The 20,564-nt window shown below is 46.1% G+C and overlaps 3 protein-coding genes across 4 annotated transcripts; 1 reads left to right on the top strand and 2 right to left on the bottom strand.

Moving 5' to 3' along the window:
* Positions 1-2,018: 2,018 nt before the first annotated feature.
* Positions 2,019-10,990, bottom strand: LOC139406709 (phosphoribosylaminoimidazole carboxylase, phosphoribosylaminoimidazole succinocarboxamide synthetase). Of its 2 annotated transcripts, XM_071149651.1 has the most exons (15): positions 10,444-10,990; positions 9,446-9,946; positions 9,302-9,355; positions 8,631-9,206; positions 8,274-8,345; positions 7,425-7,576; positions 6,093-6,129; positions 5,695-5,892; positions 4,871-5,049; positions 4,478-4,657; positions 4,213-4,326; positions 3,980-4,063; positions 2,998-3,178; positions 2,573-2,731; positions 2,019-2,455 (listed from the first exon to the last, which is right to left on the bottom strand). In XM_071149651.1, the coding sequence occupies exons 1-15, from the start codon at positions 10,853-10,855 to the stop codon at positions 2,289-2,291; spliced, it is 3,066 nt and encodes a 1,021-aa protein (XP_071005752.1). In that variant the 5' UTR covers positions 10,856-10,990; the 3' UTR covers positions 2,019-2,288. The 2 variants fall into 2 exon arrangements, with proteins under 2 accessions (XP_071005752.1, XP_071005753.1); XM_071149652.1 differs by lacking the exons at positions 7,425-7,576; positions 8,274-8,345; positions 8,631-9,206; ... (1 more) ...; positions 9,446-9,946; positions 10,444-10,990 and adding an exon at positions 6,218-6,325.
* On the top strand, positions 6,317-15,153 carry LOC139406710 (phosphoribosyl pyrophosphate amidotransferase). Its single transcript, XM_071149653.1, has 11 exons — positions 6,317-6,979; positions 11,307-11,373; positions 11,836-12,042; positions 12,126-12,238; positions 12,325-12,470; positions 12,631-12,703; positions 12,794-12,945; positions 13,286-13,413; positions 13,593-13,814; positions 13,970-14,090; positions 14,221-15,153. The coding sequence occupies exons 1-11, from the start codon at positions 6,849-6,851 to the stop codon at positions 14,388-14,390; spliced, it is 1,530 nt and encodes a 509-aa protein (XP_071005754.1). The 5' UTR covers positions 6,317-6,848; the 3' UTR covers positions 14,391-15,153.
* A 125-nt stretch (positions 15,154-15,278) lies between these two features.
* LOC139407968 (uncharacterized) lies at positions 15,279-20,493 on the bottom strand. The gene is made up of 9 exons (XM_071151827.1): positions 20,416-20,493; positions 18,771-18,804; positions 18,636-18,682; positions 17,882-18,008; positions 17,235-17,767; positions 15,755-16,855; positions 15,625-15,661; positions 15,495-15,540; positions 15,279-15,406 (listed from the first exon to the last, which is right to left on the bottom strand). The coding sequence occupies exons 1-9, from the start codon at positions 20,491-20,493 to the stop codon at positions 15,376-15,378; spliced, it is 2,034 nt and encodes a 677-aa protein (XP_071007928.1). The 3' UTR covers positions 15,279-15,375.
* Positions 20,494-20,564: the final 71 nt, after the last annotated feature.

The following is a 20,564-nucleotide window of genomic DNA, read 5'->3' as shown; positions in this document are numbered from 1 at the left end:
GATGCTTCAGAGAAATGCAGGTGGGCTGCGTGCTGTCATAAATATGCCTCGGGTGTATGGCTTGATGAATGGAGCAGACCTGCCATGCCCCGTTGTACATTCCATTCTCTTGCAAAATTATCACATGGTCAAGACCATGTGTCAAAAGTAGGGATGGTGAATTTTGTAAATAAATATTGATGTAGGTTTTACTGTGTTTGATTTGTATGTGGCGGCATTTCAATATTCACTGCGTCCCAGCCACGGCCTGAAGGACATTTTGAGCACTTAATGATGGACTTCACTGAATTGACCCCTTGTGAGGGGAATAAGTATTGGTTGGTGATTGTTGACATGTTTTCTTAATGGATTGAAGCTTTCCATTGCAGGAGAGCCACAGCTCGCGCTGTGGCAAAAGCACAAGTGAGAGAGATCATACCCAGGTGGGGTCTGCCATCAAACATATCGTCTGACAATGGTTGCAGATTGATTTGAGAAACCATTTTACCTATCATCCCCGATCAGGGGATAGGTAGAAAGGGCAAACCGATGTTTGGCTGTGCCATGCGGATGACAAATACACCTTTTTCCCCAGAATGCTTCTTAGCCAGATCTAGCAGGTGAGGCTGAACACTGTTTGAACCCAGGTGATTTCGTGGTGGTGATAGACTTCAGGAAAAAGAGTTGGAAGGACCCCCATTGGAGAGGCCTGTACCAAGCTCTTCTGACCACCCTCACTGCGGTGATGGTTGCTGAGAGAGATTCCTGGATTCACGTGTCACACTGCAGACAAGTTCCTGATCCAGAAGATGATGGGCCAGTTCCAGTGGTGCAATCTGGCCCTCCTCTGCATTAGCACAGGAGTGCTAATAAGAACAGTAGGTTGTCCTCTTGTTGGAGACCTGACAGAGGTTGAAAAGTACTGAGCCAAAGGGGCCAACGCCGGCCCGTAGTTGTGGCCCAGAAGGAGATGGTCATCATCGAAAGAGAGCCCTGTAAGGCCCACAACAATGAGGACAACTTGTTCTTCTCTAGAGCAGAAATTGTTGCTAATCTTACATCTGGACAAAAAGAGTGTTGAGTGTGTGGTTTGGGGCCAGTTAAGGTAGGAGCAGGTTTACCGCTTGTGGGAGTTCCCATAGGACTTATCATTCTTAGTGGAGATGCCACGTAACCCTGACCCTATGACGTTCTCTGCATTACACAACCACACAGTCCCATCGTTGTTGGCTAGGACAGATAATGCTTAACTCCCACCTAATTCAGTAGCAGGAGTGATTACAACCCCTTGGTGTATTAGAGGAGGTAATCATTTGGGTGAACTAGAATGTAATTGTATAATGTATTACAATGGATCCAATACCTGTAAGTTAACTGTTAATGCCGACACCTATGGTACTTCAGTCTATAATGACATTATCCCTTTCAGAGGAGCTCCGAATGGAACCTATTGGTCGTGTGGAAAAATGGCTTACTATAGCATTCCCTCAAACTTGGGAGGTACGTGTACTGTTGGGTTTGTGGTGACAGCTATGAGAACCATTCCGAATGATGAGAGGGATCTGAAGGCTTTGTTTAAAGACTACAAACCCCCTGGAATGAAGAGGGATAAGAGATCCCTCACCGACATCACTTGCACTCTGGCACCCGCCTCCAAGTTCAAAGTAACATCTATCCTGGAACCCCAGACAAAGATTTCCCCAAGGCATAATTTCCCCCCAATCAATTTAACATGTAATTTGGGCTACGATTAGCTTGCAGTTTTTTTATGAACGCCCACGAGTCACCACTTAATTCTGGCGCATTATATATTTGAGGAAACATTACGGTTTCATTGATAAAGACTTAAGAGTATGTGAATGTTGCTCATCCAATTGATATTCAGTGTAAAAAAGAAAACCCCATCCATCTATGGTTTTAATACTTTATCAACATTGTATTATGTCCAACAGGATGTAATGTTGCTACATATTACCACATTTTCAAAATAATGTCATATTATTGCACATGTAGAAAAAGTCTTAAAACAGACACCACAGTTTATATTAATCTCTTTATTTATTTTTTATTACCTTTTTTAACTAGGCAAGTCAGTTAAGAACAAATTCTTATTTTCAATGACGGCCTAGGAACAGTGGGTTAACTGCCTTATTAAGGGAATGATTAGAGGAATGCGCTGTAGTGCTGATTTTACAGTTAGTAAACTATCATGGTAAACATTTCATGAGACATGACACACAGCCAGGCAGGGACCCATGATAGTTCCCATCTTGGAGGCCTGGCAGGGTCTGGAATGGTACTGGGGCTCCTCACAAGCTGCAGGCCTGCAGCTTCTTGTCAGCCTGCTTCAGAGACACCCAAGTGTTGAGCATGGAGGCTCGCAGTTTGGACCACACCAGGTGGTCACTGAGCCCGAAGATCTGAGCAGCAAACTGGGCCGCAGCTTCTGGGGAGAGGACGGTGGAGCAGCCAAGACCTGCGGGAGAGGAGCTCACAGGGTTAAGGTAAACACACAGATACAATAAGAATTGAGAATTACCACACATTACTGAATACACACAGCAAGAAAGACCGCATGCAGGGATGTACTCACCGCTTGGCATGCGAAGGGATGACCAGATGTCCTGTGCCCCCCAGTTGGGGGTGATAGGAGGGCAGTTGATGACTGGGTAGACGGTGTTTCCTGACATCACTGGACCAAGGCCGTTGCTTCTGCCCGCCACAGCCACAAACACAGTTGGTACTCCGTCACCTGGGAAAATACTGCACATTAGCTCATCCATCCTAATATAATGTTTTATATTAGATAGCCACTATACTACACAGTTACTCCACATACCAAGCCATTATTTAAAACACTTTCAGAAAAAAAAATGTATAGATCAGAATCTTCCACTCTCAATAAACATAATAAGCAAGCAATGGCTTTTACAATGCATGAACAATCTACGTAGAGGGGTAGCTATATTTGTAGGGGTGCCCAGTAAGCTTAGGGCTAAAAGACTGAGCTCAGCCCACCTTCATATTCAGCTTTGATGCGGAGAGTTTCATCTGGTCCTTTGTGTGCCGAGGTGACTCTGAGGTCACAGGGGATTCCGTAGGAGCCACAGGCCTTCCTGATCTTCTCACAGTGGGCCGTGTCAGAGATGGAGCCCATCAGAACCACCACTCTGCCACTGGCCTGGGGCTCCAGCAGCCGCTAGACAAAAACACACTGCCTGTTAGCCTCTACTGAATGCCTATTCCACTATGGGCTGTACTTGTACCGGGTCTGCATGTCATTTCATGACAGATTAAAACAAACTTGGTTAATTTGACAGAAGTTGTGAAGGTCACCGATGGTTCACCTGATAATGTCTAAGAGATGACACTGGATTGGAACACAATCAACAGACACAACCAGTTAATGTTAAACATTTTTTAACCCCTTTTTCTCCCCAATTTTGTGGTATCCAGTAGTTACAGTCTTGTCTCATTGCTGCAACTCCCGTACCGACTCGGGAGAGGCGAAGGTCGAGAGCACAACCCAACCTACTGCTTCTGCTTCTCGACACAACGCACATCCAACCCAGCCAGACGCACCAATGTGTCGGAGGAAAGACCGCATGCAGGTCACACCTGGTCAGCATGCACTGCACCCGGCCCCGCCACAGGAGTCGCTAATGAGCGATGAGACAAGGATATCCCTGCCGGCCAAACCCTCCCTAACCCGGACGACGCTGGGCCAATTGTGCGTCGCCCCATGGACCTCCCGGTCAGAGCCTGGGCTCGAACCCAGAATCTCTGGTGGCACAGCGACGCAGTGCCTTAGACCACTGCGCCACCCGGGAGGCCACCAGTTAATGTTAAACTACCTGATTCTCTATCAGTATGGTATGTTGATTCAACACAAACACTAGTGCTTGTCCTCCTGATAACAGATACAGCTGGTCAGCTCAGGCTCTTTTAGGCTAGAGGGTAATAGGGCACAGGAGTAGTGGGATATACAAGGTTAGCTTACCTTCACGCTTTCAGAGACCCACTCAAAGTTCCTCTTCACCATCTGCATAGCTTCAGGAGTCACCTCCTTCAGGTCCCGGTACACCTGCAGAGAAGAGCACACAGTTTTACACTACAGCTAATGTGGTGTAACTCAAAATCTGAGGTGGTTAAATAATGGCAACATTAGTTTTTTTCCATTAAGGGATGGCAGGATGGGAGAATTGAACAGAGCAATGCGGGAGATCACCTCACCTGTTTGTCTTTCTGCTGACTCCGATCTCCCGCTGGCCACAGCCTCCAGGAGTCATTGTCAATCACGTCAGCAAGCACTATCTCTTTAGTGCTCACATTCACACCAAACTCAATCTGTCAACAACAAAAAAATACAAAAAACATTCAAAAGCAATGTTTTACGGGAAGACATTAAATTAAAAATGCCCCAACATGACTTCCACATCTAGCTTGTAGCACTGTGCTACCCCCCATGACCAGCAGAGGGGGGTGCTGAGCTGCATACCTTCATGTCCACAAGGGTGCAGTTCTGGGTGGCCCAGGCCCTCTCCAGGACCTCAAAGATGGCCACAGTGCTGCGGTTCATGATGTCCACCTCACAGCGGCCAATGGTGAGCCCAGCCAGAGATAACTTAGTCTCCAGCAGCTGCTCCTCTGACCATTGAGGGTCATTGTTGGCATCGTCCTGGGACAAACACAAATGGTGACCAAGATAGGACATTGATGTAAATTGTAAAACACAGAAATATTTGTATGAAGGAGGATGAGTTGATGCACCTAACTTTCAATGTTGTCCCCTGAGCGGACAATGAATGTGTGCAAATCAAACCGGAAGATTGGATTATGGGAGAGGATATGTTTCTACTGGGCATGATTGGACAGAGAAATACACACACACCTTGAAGAACATTTCCATTTTCAGAGGGTAGAACCTGTAGCCCTCCTTGACCCCTGGGTTCCTCTTGAGAAAGGATCCGGTGGCCACCCTCCGACAGACCCACTCGATTGGTATCATCTCACAGCGGGCCGCCACGAATGCCTTCTCCGACTGCTGCCTCACAAAAGCTGTCTTAATGCCTGAGGGATAGGGACATCACAAGGTCTTACTCAGCCATAATGATTAAATCAAATGCACTACTACTAAGGCCACGAAGCCAATTAACAGCCAGTCAGATATGCCATTGTCTTAGATGAAGGGGAGGAAAGAGGACTAGGGACACATTCTGAGTTGCAACAAATTAATTTCCACAGTTAGGCTTACAACATTTATTTAAAAATAAACGCAACATGGAGTTATTTCTGATCAAGTAGTGTTTAGTAACAGACTACTGTGATTACAATGTCAAACACAGGAATGTAACATGGCCTGGATACTCAGGACAGCTGGCCACTGTGCTCAGTTACAGACAGAACAATCCCTGATAATAGCTGTTTAATTGCATTCTAGCCTGCAGACGAATCCACTCATGAATTGTTGGCACACTTAAATGTCCCAGGACAATGTATATTTCTCACAGATCCAAGAAGCTTTCGAATTGATTACAAAACAATCTGATGTTCTCGACACTTGAAAGGATGAGAGGAGGTATGACGGAGGGCACATCTAAACAAAGTATCACAAGCACCCACACATGCATACATTGCCACACTAATCATAACATTTACATGTCATTAGCACTTACTAACTTGCATAATTGATAACAGTGTAGCCTGACGACTCACCCGCCTCCTGCAGCAACTTGAAAACACAGCTCGTGGTTCTGTTTGCTATCGCGGCCTTGCCCTCCATCTGGTCCTTCCTCGCTGCATTCCCTGCTGTGATTTGGTCCTTCGACTGGACCAAAACATGGCCTGGCTCATCCGCGAGTTCGAAAATCTGCTTGGTCTTTCCCTCGTTTAGTTTCTGTCCCAGTTTCAGCTCTTCAAAACCAGACAAAAATGAAACAGTGAATAACCCCAAACATTGGTTCATCGATTTTTACGATAAACGCGTGTTTACAATAGACATCTGATTGCATCATCATTTCAATTATCCATCTTGAAATTACTTGATGTAGCGTTTTGCAAATGAACAAACATAAGTAATGGGCCTACAAGTTGTACTTTGGTGGAAAACATACCTGATGGAGACGCCATGTTGGAAGACGATCTGCAACCCTGAAAAGTAAAGCAAGCAAAAATATATTAAATCAAGTGTGGGAAATGTACACCCAAAATATCTTATTTATAATTTTCGCAACTTCACCCGCAACCCGTAGAAAAGTCAGCACAGAAAGAGGACTCTGCACTGAGCGAGTTCGTTGTGCAAGGCTTGTTCACTGGGTGGGCGGGGTTTGTTGATTTAGACTCGGTCAAAGTAATGAAGGCCTCTCCACGTGGGGGGAAGTTATGCCTCATCACTACATATATCAGCGATACAATGGTTTATTTTGTCGTTTTTTGATTAGTATCTCTTGAATACTTTCAAATAAATCTCATTGCACCTTTATCACACACAAAAAAAAACCCAGGGCGAATGATTGGAAATCTTGGACTAGCTGACATCAGTCAGTCATCAAATCTATATACTTTTTTTTCGTTTGTAAATTGTCGGCCTAGTACTTTCGCAATCTGCCACGGATGATTCCGTCTTGTCAGGGGCTGTCAACTCGAGGTAACGTTACATTTTAGCGAGTCAATTCAATAGGCTTCATAGCAAGCATCCCCATTTTGTAGCCCTGTACTAGGTTGAGCCCGTCTGTGTGTAGACGCTAACCAACAAGAGGAAGCATACTTTCCCGCTAGCACTATTTTTAACACGTGGTCAGTGTGTAAAACGTGGAATTGCACTGCTGTGAGTGTGAAGTATACAAGCTGAGACGCGCAGGGACTGAAGAATGAGCGAGTTCGAAGAATCTGGCATCGGAGAAGAGTGCGGAGTGTTTGGCTGTGTTGCAGCAGGGGAATGGCCAACACAACTAGAAGTTGCCAAAGTGTTAACTTTGGGTCTTGTAGCGCTACAGCACAGGTGAGTTTGTTTTCTAGCTAGCACGTTTACATAGCGCCGTCAACTATTTTGTATACCCATCCGCTAAGCACAAATTCCGACTATCTTTCCCATAATTGATTATACACTTGCTTTATCAAACCCTCAAACCCATTGTGCAACTTTCACTGAGAAAATACATTGGAGGGAGCGGTCCATTTCTCAGAACAACACATGATGTGACGTCAAACTTTCTTGATCACTTCTTGCTAAATTTGACATTTTAAGTGTTACTTTGTTTCCCGTGAAAGTATGGACATCTCGTCCTTGGATTCCAGACTAGCGCTGATACATTTCTCCAATGGAGACTCAACTCAATATCTTTCGTAAAGGTATTGTGTACCACGACTTCCAGACTCTTATTGTATACAGCAGTCAACTGGTTACTATGATGCTAAAACATAATTTTTCACATTCTGACGCCTACCTGTTTTTCTCGGAATGAGTCAGAGGCTGCCATGGAACAGACTGAGTTGATCTCTATAATAGGAATGTATTGATCCTCCTCTTTGTACTGGAAGTCAATACTCTCAGCACAGCTGCCCCCAGTGTCATGCCTTTTCACAGGTCTATGTGTATCTATAAAAATAAAACAAGGAATCAATAGGGTCAGTACATCAGAGATTGAGTTGAGGGGTTAAATGCCTTTACTCACTTTTTACTGTGTGTAGAAGTCTGTGACACATGGGTTGTGTTCATATAGGGCGAATATATAGGCAGCCCAATTCTGATCTTTTTCCCACTAATTGGTCTTTTGACCAATTTGGATCTGACCAAATATCTGATGTGGTTGATCAAAAGACCAATTTAGTGGAGAAAACAAATATCAGAATTGGGGCTGCCATGATGTACAAAAGAGCTATCTGGCGCAGATTCTTGACCTTGGTCCTCTCAAAATGATCGTGCTAATGTGCTCGAAGAATATTTCAAAATGTGTACAAAAGAATGTGATCTCTTCAGATTTTGATGACAGATTGGTAATCTTGATTTTACTGAAAACACTGTTCTACTTTTTGAACAGATGGGATACACATAAGCCATATTGCAAAGGCCAATGTTGTAGTCTTTTCTCAGCAGTTTCCTGACTCTTTACCAACCCACCCTCTCGTGATTTGATTAGGAGACTCCTTGGCAAGTCACTGGACTGACTCACTCAGTCACACTGTCCATCATTAGTCTGTTACTGAGCCTTTGGTCATGTGTGGATTTTAAAATTAGATAAGACATTCTCGTGATGTGACAAACATAATTGTTGATGGAGGAGGTACAATTTAACCTTGATCCAATGCTTTCCTCTTCAGCCCTCTTTTTGCTGTCGCGTCCTCTCTTTTATCCATCTCAGCATTGCCTGTAAGAAACCAATAGGCATATGACAAATCAGTGTTAATGCACAATATCAGAACCTCTTTTCCTCCACCAGGTTCTGCTGTCTCTGACCACCAGCTTTGGGGCTGATGGGGGTTAATTTTTAATCTGAGAAATTAGCTTGTTATAGGCTATAACATAGAGATGTGGGATATGTCTGAAGATGTAATGGCTTGTCTGTTATCTTTTATATGGTCACCACTAAATTATATTGAGTGACATTCGGTTTAACTACAATTGCTATCTGAGTCACTTTTTATTTTTTTACCTGTGTATGCTCGTTTGTCCTCATTCCTGGGGATAACCTCATAACTTTGAGCTGTGTAAGAGTTAACTGGACGAGTCCTCTCTTCATGTCCCATTCTTGCAGTTGCTCTATCTGACGACATGAAAATGGCATCTTTGCCATCCTCGTACCCCATCATGGCCGCCCCAGCCAAAATGGCACCAGCCTCTGTTTGTTCCTCATATCTCATGGCAGGTCCACTATCCGACCTGGTCAAAATGGCATCCACCTCATCATAGAACCTCATAAGGTGGCGCGGGTCTGTGCCGTCAGCCCTTCCCCTCTGTAAGGAGCGGTACAGGTACTTGAGGTTCTTGTATTTGGTGTGACACTGCTTCCAGTCACGCTCCACCCCTTGCTGCAGTAGTCGGCAGGAGATCTGCACAAAGATGTCCCTCTTCCTGGTGGAGCTCTGCAGCTGCCTGCACACGCCCTCTTCAGACCACACCTGGATCAGTGCACGCACCTCCTGGTCACTCCAGTTCCGTCCTGTGTCAGACACCGTTACCACGTGGAACTGCTCGGCGCTAGACTGGTCCAGTGGTGATATGTGGGCCTCTATTAGGGTGGGAGACAGAATAGTGAGTGGGCGACGGGCATAGCTGTTAAATTTCAGAAGGCATTTCTGCTGTAGGTTATTTGATTACACATACCTAATTCCCTTTGATTTGGGTCTGTGTCCAGCTCATAATCGTCACTATTGTCATCTGAAAGAGACATTTGTTCCAGGACTGTAAAAAGTAGAACTAAGACTATGCAATGTACTCATTCAGTATCATCATTCATTAAAACCTCACCATCTATCTCAATGACCAGGTCTCCTGCAGGTGCTGTTGACTGTGTCTGGCCTCCAAGAGTTTCCAGCCTCCCAGCTCCCTGGTCAACATCAGGTCCTCTCCTCTGCATATCATGGTTCCCATCCTTCCCATCAAGTCCCCTGTCCAGCAATATGGCCTCCAACTCGTCGAAGAATTTCATGTACCTTCCTGGGCCACTGCCGCTGCTGCCTGCAGCGGCCTGGGCGCTCTTGGCCATCTTGTACTCATACTTGAGGTTCTTATATTTCGTGCGGCATTGTTTCCAGTTGCGCACCACTCCGAAACCTCTTTGCATGCGGCGGGCCATCTCCTGGAAGATGGCCTTGTTGCGTAGCGTCCCTTTCAGACGCTGCCGGACGTGGCGGTCAGACCAGACGCACAGCAGAGCCCGCACCTCCTCATCTGTCCAGTGGCGGCCCCCCTCCGGGCCCACGCATTGGGCGTAGGGGAGAGCCCCATGAAGAATCTGACCCGGGCCTCCTAAACGAACACACACATACGCTTACATTTTTAAAGGAATGTGAATCAAGGGATACTTTTTTGATATGGTCTGTTACAGATACTCGGGTTTATTTAGATTCAGTGTAATCCTTTTTCTAGGCTACTGGTATGTGACTCCAGTTGTGTCCGAGTCAACATCTTGGTCACAAAGCAGCCTCTGAGGCTTCTTATTTAGATGAGGGATCATTTAAAGACTGCTAGTTAGACTACTGCTGCATATACTAAACAACTTAAGATTTGGTACTACATTTATTAAGCATAGTCTATGGTCCACTGTTTTTCTGACATTATCTTAACAATCCATCACTCACAGCTAGTGTGTTGGGATGTCGCAGATCGTTTTATTTCATTGCTTCCTATAACCTACGCCAATTGCTATATACTGTAATTGTTTCAAAGTTTCCATATACAAATATTTTGTAAGCACTTGTATATTTCTCTCCCAATATAACACTGTTCCTGTAACTCCGAGTTACCTTCCTGCATTGTGACTAAGGAAGAGTGGGCCTCTTTCTCACTGGTCAGATCTTCCTCCTCTTCCACCAAGTCACTTGGGGTCATTTGGGTGTCCATCATGGCTGCTGCCCCCTGATTGTAGTTGTTGAATGTGCCTGGTGATTCAGCCTTCCTGGCTTGCAGTCCCAGCCTCCTGCACTGGGCTTGACACTCCCTCCAGTCCCGCAGCACGCTGAGCCCTCTCAGCTGCTCTGAGATGCATTCAAATGTGGCTCTGCTGCTGACGCCTGAATGCTGAGCTGCTCCCAGCTCCCCCCACACTGACAGAAGTGCCAGCACCTCCGCTTCCCCCCACTGTCCTGCTGCTCCTGTCTCCTCTACCTCTACCGTGTCTTCTTCACCTCTTCTTTGTCTCCCTGCTCCTCTCTCCATGTTTGAGCTGACCTGGAAACGCTTCTTTCTCTCCCAGCCCCCCTTCCTCTGCTGCCCGGTTCCCTAGGCAACCAGGCGTTTAAGCCTGAGAGGAACGCCCACGCAGCCTCACTACTGGCTTAAGCTTTGTGATGTGGGGGAGGGATGGACTGTAATCCGAGAAGCAGCTTGGCAAATCGTCTGCAGCGCAAGGCCACTCCATATAAGGAAACTCCACTGCAGATACACACAACCCCCATTTCTCCCCCCACACCACTTCTCCTTCACCAAAACGGTTTAGTCTGCCCCAAGGCATTATGCATGAATAAAAGCTGGCCTCAAACATGTTGCATCAAGCAAAGTCGAGTAGGTTTGGCTGTAAGAGATTTAAGGACTGCTGTGTCATTGTTGCAAGTGTTTCTACCTCACTAAAACTGTCATTCAAGCAATCTATTTGTTTTTGTTTACCTAGGGGTCAGGAAAGTGCTGGGATTGTCACAAGCAATGGAGTCAACCCACCAACGTACAACACCCTCAAGGTACAAATGTGTGACAAACAGAACCATTCAGTATGGAAACATGAAAGAGAAATGGCTACAATCCTACTCATTCTAGATTACAAAGATACTCAACTTGTCCTCTAATTTACACAACATCCCATCAGTGGCCTCAAACTAGGCATAATACTATCACCCCCCCCCCCCCCCCCCAAACAACAAAACACATTTTTAAACCCTTCCATCTGTGGGAGATTCAGTCCTATTAGTTAACTAAAATCTCAGAAGTACAAGGAGAGAACACACTGTATAGAAATGAGACACTTGTAGCATAAAAACAGGCATGTGATATCATCACTTAAAGCTTTACTAATCACAGTTTGGCTACATTTATTTTTATTTTTAATGCACAGGGTTTTAGGAGAGCAAAGTTCAGTGTGTGTGTGCCCAAGATGTCCCTGTCTGCCTATGTGTTGTGATTAGCTACGTCTCTTCCCAACTCAGGGAATGGGCTTAGTGAACAACGCCTTCCCACCTGAGAACCTTTTGAAGCTGCGCTACGGTAACCTGGGCATCGGGCACACGCGCTACTCCACCACGGGCATCTCTGAGCTGCAGAACTGCCAGCCCTTTGTGGTGGACACACTGCACGGCAAGATCGCTGTGGCACACAACGGGGAGCTGGTCAATGCAGCCGCACTGCGTAAGAAGGTGGGTTGTGCTGTCATATCCACCGACCTTGTGTGTTTTTCTGTTTTAAAGGTACATTACTGTGTGTGTTATGTGTATGGCAGGTGATGCGTCACGGCGTGGGCCTGTCCACCAGCTCAGACAGTGAGCTCATCACCCAGCTGCTGGCTCTGACTCCACCCATGGAGGAGCTGGATGCCCCTGACTGGGTTGCCAGGTTGGTTCTAGAACCTTCTATTCTAATAATACCCCATCTCTTGTGACACTCTTCTTCATCTTGATTGTTTATTCTCGCCATTGCAGGATAAAGAACCTGATGCATGAGACCCCGACATCCTACTCGCTGCTGGTGATGTACACAGATGTGATCTATGCTATCCGTGACCCGTATGGAAACAGACCCCTCAGTATTGGGCGCCTCGTCCCCATTTCTAAACTCCACACTGCAGGTATTTTTGGTCCTTCCTTAGCGCTGCATGGTATTTTTGGATCTCTTGATTTGTGCATTATCTATGAGCAGGGTTACTAATCTATAATCAAATATATTGGCACCCTTAAAGAGGTGGAAGAGGATGGATGATTGACAGGCCATACTCTGTCCACTGTCAGGTGCTGGCGAGGGGGAGACAGAGGGCTGGGTGGTGTCATCAGAGTCCTGCAGCTTCCAGTCCATTGGTGCCAAGTGAGTGCTCTCATCACCATGGTTACCGTTCTCTTATTGCCATGGCAATGTGTGGCTCACAAGCCTCTTTCTGCTCGGTCTGGTCCTCAGGTACTACAGAGAGGTGATGCCTGGAGAGATAGTCCAGATCTCCAAACACGGTGTGAAGTCCCTAAGCATCGTCCCTCGCCCCGAGGGAGACCTCCCTGCATTCTGCATCTTTGAATATGTCTACTTTGCCAGACCAGATTCCATATTTGAAGGTAGGCATATTTAGAAGTTGGCCTGGCTAATAACACTAAAACTGATTTAGTACTTAGTCGGTGAGAGTAGTGAATAGTTTGACTGGGAGATTATGGCACACAATGTGTTTTTTTATTTTTATATTTAACTAGGCAAGTCAGTTAAAACAATCATCTTATTTACCATGACGTCCTACCGGGGAGCAATGCCTTGTTCAGGGGCAGAATGACAGATTTTCACTGTGTCAGCTCGGGGATGTGATCCAGCAACCTTTTGGTTACTGGCCCAATGCTCTAACCACTAGGCTACCTGCCTTTGACCTGATGCCAGAGCACCTATAGTTTCCTCCTGGTGTTTCAGGTCAGATGGTGTACACGGTGAGGCAGCGCTGTGGACGTCAGCTGGCCGTTGAGGCCCCTACAGAGGCAGACGTGGTCAGCACTGTGCCCGAGTCTGCTACACCGGCTGCACTGGGATATGCTCAACAGGTGAGGCAGCAAAAACACACTGATCAGGTCTTCTGTCTGTTTTCCATGACCATTTAGTAGTCGCCTATACGTTTTGATAAGTTGCATGTCTTCACTATTCTTTCATTTTTTTATGCTTGGTATGTATGCATGTGCTCCTCTTGGGCTTCAGTCTGTACTATGCTGTTCCATCTCTGCAGTCGGGACTGCCGTACGTGGAGGTTCTGTGTAAGAATCGCTATGTTGGGAGAACGTTTATTCAACCAAACACACGCCTCAGGCAGTTGGGGGTGGCCAAGAAGTTTGGGGCACTGACAGACAACTTTATAGGCAAGCGAGTGGTGCTCGTTGATGACTCCATTGTCAGGGGCAACACCATCTCCCCCATAATAAAGCTCTTAAAGGAAGCAGGAGCCACAGAGGTGAGTGGCCCAGAGTTGGATCATTATCAGCCCTCTTTCTATCAATTATACTGCAGGTAATCTCTCCTTGTTATAATGGTTGAGTACTATACTAAGTTTGGTCTCGCGTTGTCTGTAATGACCACCCATTTTGGTTGCTTACCTCCCTCCTATAGGTTCACATCCGTGTTGCCTCACCACCCATCAGGTTCCCATGCTACATGGGCATCAACATCCCCACAAAAGAGGAGCTCATTGCTAACAGGCCAGAGTTTGAGGACATTGCGGGCTACATTGGTGAGATTTGGAACGCTACAAAGTTCATGTTTTTGAGAGTAGTCCCCTCTACATTCACATTTTGATCTGTGACTTGAGACATGGTTGGCTAACACCAGTTGTGTGTGTGGCAAACTGATGTGTTCTGTAGGTGCAACCAGTGTGAGGTATCTGTCGGTTGAGGGCCTGTTATCAGCGGTGCAGGGAGGAATCCCCTCCCTCCAGGGGAAGGATGAGAGGATCAACACCAATGCCAGCAGGAGAGTGGGCCACTGCACCGCCTGCCTCACAGGCAAATACCCTGTGGAACTGGAGTGGTGACCGTTGACCACAACCCTCTCAACAAGTCATCAGACACAGCTGAAGCTGCCATAGATGACCACAACCCTCTCAACAAGTCATCAGACACAGCTGAAGCTGCCGTAGATGACCACAACCCTCTCAACAAGTCATCAGACACAGCTGAAGCTGCCATAGATGACCACAACCCTCTCAACAAGTCAGACACAGCTGAAGCTGCCATAGATGACCACAACCCTCTCAACAAGTCATCAGACACAGCTGAAGCTGCCATAGATGACCACAACCAAACTGTTCTCGATCACACTACTGCTGTTTATTGTACTTAACCCTGAATCATTTGGGGGCATTAATGCTGCCATTCTGGCAACACAACCGTATGCATGTCAATGTATTACATTTGAACCCAGCCTTTTAATTCCACGTAAGATTACATTCCATTGTTACTGAAAAGCAACATTTTGTGAGGTGAAAGTAGCTGTGGAACACGGAACGAACGACCCCTTATTTCTATCCTCTCATAGGAGAGATGTTACAAGTTGCCTTATCAGCTGTAAGACGCAACAATGTTTAGTGGAAACAACTTGCCTTCGTTTCATATAGCCAAAAATCTTTAAATAGGAAAATACATATGCAGACCTGTTTAAAGTAGTTGAATCCTTTGTCTCCCTTATTTACATGAATCCTCTTGTAAAGTACATTTCAGATTCTTTTCTATGTTGATCATAATTAGATTTTCCCTATTGTGATATGTGATAAAATAAATGCATACAGCCAAAAAGTTTTCAAGCTTGTTTTATTACAAAGTCATTTAGTATGTATTTTATGTATCTATCCGTTCAAAAAACAGCTATTGTTATCCCAAGGGGGCATAAAAAAGACCTCGTGGGAACACTGTTCATTGTAACTAATGAGTAATTGGAACATGTTTTAAAAGCTGATATAAAACAGCAACATATTTAACAGTCATATCATCTAGAGGTGCAGGCCTTTCTGTGGGCTGACATCATTTATACAGAAGCTGTCTCCTAGAGAAACTGGGGAAAGAAGGGAGGCTGGTTAACATGAGAAACAAAATGAATCTTCAACGACAACACAGAACAGACTGAATAAGGTCAAGGTTACCTTGGCGAACAGCCACATTGGCACTCTGCCTTGACAGGTGACTTTCCTGGGGGGAGAAATGGTCTCATCAGAACTGAATACATTCATTGCGGTGGTCAAAGTTCAGAATTTTATTTTCCAAGAAACGAACCTGGATGAATCCCAACAAATCTGTTGTATTTCGCTCTCTAAAACAGGAGACAGGACAGCAATGTTACAAAATATAAGGAAACAAAATACTGGTATTCTGTGTGTACATTGTTTCTGTGGAAGACCCTTACACAAGCAGGAGAGGGCTGATCAACATGCAGGCGAGACCAGGAGCCTGCAGCTTTCCTGACTGCTGCGTCTGAGTGGTGATGGGGGCTGTGGCGGATCTGAAACAGGCTGGCCCTATGCGGGCTCCAGGTGTGGGAGTCACAGGAGATGTCCCTCTGGATGGAGGATAGATGCGTGGAGGACAAGTGGCTGTCTAAGCGATTCTGGCACCTGATCATTTCTCTCCTCTGGCGGAGAGATCCTGGTGAGTACACGCAGGAGTTGTCTCTGAAGCGTTTGGACTCTGGGGAATGTTTCTGGACCAGCTCCCTGCGACGCTTCCTCATGACAGAGTGGTGAGGAGACAGGGCCAGGGCAGCCAGAGCAGAGGAGGAGGGGCCTCTGGTGGTTTCTGCTCTCCTCTCACACATGCGACAGGAGGGGACCGATTTGCCCTGACAGACAAGCTTGTGGTATTTGCCCTGACACACAAGCTTGTGGTAAAGCTTCTGGAAGTCCTCATCGATCTGCTTAGTGGAGTTCCTTAGACTGATGGATGGGGAGAATGAATCCAGGGAATAGTGTCGCTGGAGCTTTGGCTGAGCTGCCCCAGCAGTAGACTCCTGATGTGTGACTCGAGATGAGTGGACTTTCAGTTGGGAGGTACTGCAGGCGTCTAGGTGGTGAAGCTTCCTGGGTGACATCAGAGGACTCTGAAAAGAGGGGGAAAACGCAGGGGAAGATCTGGGTTCCACCGTCACCATGTTTCTCTGATGATATCCAGCAACGCCTGATTTGAGGCTTCTATGGTCAGTGTTAGGAGATGCACGCTGGCCTTCCCAGCTCAGCAGTCTGGCTCTGTAGGGACTCTGTGCTGCTGAGACAGACCTCTCTGTGTCTGAAGACATGTCCATACTGACCACAGGGCGTACTGCTGTGAAAATCCTCTGACTGGGGACGGCACACCTCAGAGATGGGCTGCTCAACCCTCCTGCTGTGAAAGGGCCTTCAGATCTGTCAGGACTGAAGACAAGGGTAGTATACCTAACCCTGGTGGGTGGGGCAGAGGACATAGACACCGTGAAGGTTTGGTTTAGGGGGGCCTCATCTAGCTCAGGGTTCTCCTGTAGGGAGGAGTCTGCAGAGGGAGGGGAGGAGGCTGCAGAGAGAGGGGAGGAGGGAGCAGAGAGAGGGGAGGAGGGAGCAGAGAGAGGGGAGGAGGGAGCAGAGGAGGCTGCAGAGGGAGGGGAGGAGGCTGCAGAGGGAGGGGAGGAGGGAGCAGAGGAGGCTGCAGAGGGAGGGGAGGAGGGAGCGGAGGAGGCTGCAGAGGGGGGAGCGGAGGAGGCTGCAGAGGAGGGAGCAGAGGGAGGCTGCAGAGGGAGGAGCAGAGGGAGGGGAAGAGGGAGGAGCAGAGGGAGGGGAAGAGGGAGGAGCAGAGGGAGGAGCAGAGGGAGGGGAAGAGGGAGGAGCAGAGGGAGGGGAAGAGGGAGGGGAAGAGGGAGCAGAGGCGGCAGGACTGGAGCATGCAGAGGAAGGACAAGAGGAGAAGTCCATCAGTGGAAAAGAGCGAGACGGTTGTCCATTTCCTGAATTTGTCCGCTTCCTGGGTGACTGCCTCTCTGCTGGCCACTTCTGGAGGATGACCTTGGTCTGTGGAGGAGGATGGGTGCCGTTTGTCCTTTTGAGGTTAAACTTTGGACTCTTGGGATTACTCACATTCAGTGTGGTGTTCTGAGATGTTGGGAGGATGGATTGGCTAATGTTGAGGTCAGGTTTTCTGTGAGCTGGTCTCAGGGTGCTGTTGAAGTTTCTGTTAGACGACCACCTGAGTCTGTGGTACCTCCTTAGCACCCCTACAGCCGCGTCGGACACATGTTGGCGCCTCCAGGCCTCTCCTATCTGACTGAGCATGCTGGGATACAGCTCCTGTAGAGTGCTCCGTTGACCGCTCAGAGAGCGCTCCAGCTCCCCATCCTGCTCCTCTGGTGCCCCCCACAGGTTACTTCTAGTCTCATTCACCTTGGAATTGTCCACCCCTGTTGGAGGCGATATAAATCCAATTTATTCATCAGAAATGTCAAAAACAAAAAAAAAGTGCTGCAGTTGTATTTCATAAGTCACTGGGGTTTATGTTGAAATCATTAACGTACAGTGGCTGTTCTCAGCAGCCTGATGCATAACAGAATCGTTACTGGGGGCAGCGACAGCACTCGTGTCTACAGCACCCTCATCGACACAATCACTGTTGGCATCATACTGGTGGTATGAGATGTCCATCTGTTGGAAAACACGAGAAGTACAGTAAGATTTATTTTTCCATGGGGTTTTGTTATGTGTATTTAAATATTATTCTTGACAAACGCTACTATTATTTCTACTAGTATAACATTGCATTTTAACTACACTGCTTATATATTTATATACTGGATTCTTGACATATCTGGATTACTGTTACGGTGCCACTTGGGTTAATTGACTCATTCGGACATTAAGATTTTATATGTATTGATTATTCGCATAATTGTTGACCTTTTACTACATTGTTAGGAGCTAGTAACATAAGCATTTTGTGGCACTCGCTATAACATCTGCAAAACGGTGTATGTGACCAACAACTTTGATTTTATGCTATAGTAATGTGAACTGTTAACATCTGGTTGGACTCTAGTCTCCAAACAGACAGATCTGTTCTGTCCACAATCAGTTTTCTGTGTGTGTAGGTCATTGCTCGATAGATTTTTATTTATTTATATATTACCTTTATTTAACTAGGCAAGTCAGTTAAGAACAAATTCTTATTTTCAATGACGGCCTAGGAACAGTGGGTTAACTGCCTGGCTACCTAGGCTACCCTGCCGCCCCAGATTGGGAGAACTCCAATTAGATGAAGTAAAAGCAATTTACCTTGAAGTATCCAGTGGTGTCATGTGGCCTGTGTATTTCAGAAATATCTGAAATAACAAAACATAACGTGAATATAGATTTAGATCAATTGAACAAGTGCACATCTCAGAGAAACAACATGTTGTAGTTCCCTACCTCCTAGTGACAGCTCTGCCAGGCCAACATCACTCTAAAGAGAAGGTAGATAAGAGGTGTGATCCAGAAAGAGATTCCTCAGAAAAATGTAAAGTCGACATAAACAGAAAATGTACAAAGTGGATGTAAAATAATTAGCCACAGATCATTTACAAACCTTTGACAATTCCAGCTTTGACAGCGCCAACTCTGACTTGAACATGCAACGGCTCACATCTTCTCCATCCAATGACAGGATACATGAAAAAAAAACAAGAAAACATCAAGGCATGGAGCCAATTCTTTTGAGTCCAGATGGTTTACCCATCAACATAAAGCTGGCTACTTGTTGTTGACAAGACTAAACAATTATTCTTCAAGCACTGAAGGTCCACAGTGACACCATAAACTGAATTGTGTTTACCTTGGGGAGTTATGTCCTCCAGGTTCACCTCAGTCCCATCATCATGCAGCTTTGAATACTGTTGAGCCAGAAAGAGTAAATACAGGCACATTTGGATGTTTCCCTATAGGGGGGAGGTCAGAGACCTGGCCGTGTGGTGCCAGGATAACAACCTCTCCCTCAATGTGATCAAGACGAAGGACTACAGTCGTGAAGAGGGCACGACAAAGCCTATTCCCCCTCAGGAGACTGAAAATATTTGATATGGGTCCTCAGATCCTTAAAAGGCTCTACAGCTGCACCATCGAGGGCATCACTGCCTGGTATGGCAATGGCTTGGCCTCCGACCGCAAGGCACTACAGAGGGTAGTGCGTACGGTCCAGTACATCACTGGGGCCAAGCTTCCTGCCATCCAGAATCTCTATACCAGGCGTGCCAGAGGAAGGCCCTAAAAATTGTCAAAGACTCCAGCCACCCCACCCATAGACTGTTCTCTCTGGCTGGTACCGCCAAGTCTAGGTCCAAAATGTTTTTTAACAGCTTCTACCCACAAGCCATAAGACTCCTGAACAGCTAATCAAATGGCTACCCAGACTATTTGCATTGTCACCCCCTACACTGCTGCTACTCTCTGTTCATTATCTATGCATAGTCACTAACTCTACCTACATGTACATATTACCTCGACTAACCTGTGCCTCGTTATGTTATTTTACTGCTGCTCTTTAATTATTTGTTGGTATTTTTTACTCATCCATCTTTTTTTTTCTTTTTTTTTACTTTTTTTACTCTTATTTTTCTTAAAACTGCATTGTTGGTTATTAAGGGCGGGCTTGTAAGTAAACATTTCACTAAGGTCTAACTAAACCTGTTGTATTCGGAGCATGTGACAAATACAATTTGATTTGGTACATGCTTAGTAGTCCTGAGTGCCATTGATGAGGGGTGTGCATTGTTGGAGCATTTCGTCCCGTGGCCATAAGGGGGATGTTGGCGAGAAAGACTAGCTACTACCAAAGTGAGTCGCTACATACGGTTTGAAAACTGCATCTGCTCTGCTACTACTAGTTAGTTGGCGAACACCAAAAGAGGGTGTCTTTTCTAACTATGATCATCATACAAAATCGTCAGAAGAATACGGTCTACAAAATAAGCAAGCTTCTAGTTACAGTCACGGGCTCACGGCAGAGTTACAAGTTAGCCAACGTTAGCTAAACTAACGTTCCCTAACGTTAACTAGCTACCAGTCCATTTCCACCTACCTTCTGAACGATTCTCTCCAGATTATCAGTGTAAATCTTGACATTGTTCTGAAATTTATTTTTTACGAAGTCGTCCATGTTGTCAGTCTTTATCAATCAAAACACTAAAACGAAAAAAATGTATTCCCCTCATTTGTTTGCTTCTCTCC

The sequence above is a fragment of the Oncorhynchus clarkii genome, chromosome 4, assembly GCF_045791955.1.
Source record: "Oncorhynchus clarkii lewisi isolate Uvic-CL-2024 chromosome 4, UVic_Ocla_1.0, whole genome shotgun sequence".
Lineage (NCBI taxonomy): Eukaryota > Metazoa > Chordata > Actinopteri > Salmoniformes > Salmonidae > Oncorhynchus > Oncorhynchus clarkii.
This window is presented reverse-complemented; position numbering and strand designations above follow the sequence as displayed.

Bases quoted from the DNA above. Each gene is read 5' to 3' on its own strand.
- LOC139406710 (XM_071149653.1), top strand. From the start codon at position 6,849: ATGAGCGAGTTCGAAGAATCTGGCATCGGAGAAGAGTGCGGAGTGTTT. The intron at 12,471-12,630 runs GTATTTTTGGTC...GTCCACTGTCAG, and splicing joins TTCTAAACTCCACACTGCAG to GTGCTGGCGAGGGGGAGACA. The intron at 12,704-12,793 runs GTGAGTGCTCTC...TCTGGTCCTCAG, and splicing joins TTCCAGTCCATTGGTGCCAA to GTACTACAGAGAGGTGATGC.
- LOC139406709 (XM_071149651.1), bottom strand. From the start codon at position 10,855: ATGGAGAGAGGAGCAGGGAGACAAAGAAGAGGTGAAGAAGACACGGTA. The intron at 4,327-4,477 runs GTATGCAGCTCA...TGTTGTTGACAG, and splicing joins GCACCCTTGTGGACATGAAG to ATTGAGTTTGGTGTGAATGT. The intron at 4,064-4,212 runs GTGAGGTGATCT...TCTTCTCTGCAG, and splicing joins GTCAGCAGAAAGACAAACAG to GTGTACCGGGACCTGAAGGA.
- LOC139407968 (XM_071151827.1), bottom strand. From the start codon at position 20,493: ATGGACGACTTCGTAAAAAATAAATTTCAGAACAATGTCAAGATTTAC. The intron at 16,856-17,234 runs GCTCCCTCTTCC...TCCTCCCTACAG, and splicing joins GCTCCAGTCCTGCCGCCTCT to GAGAACCCTGAGCTAGATGA. The intron at 15,407-15,494 runs GTAACCTTGACC...TTCTTTCCCCAG, and splicing joins CAATGTGGCTGTTCGCCAAG to TTTCTCTAGGAGACAGCTTC.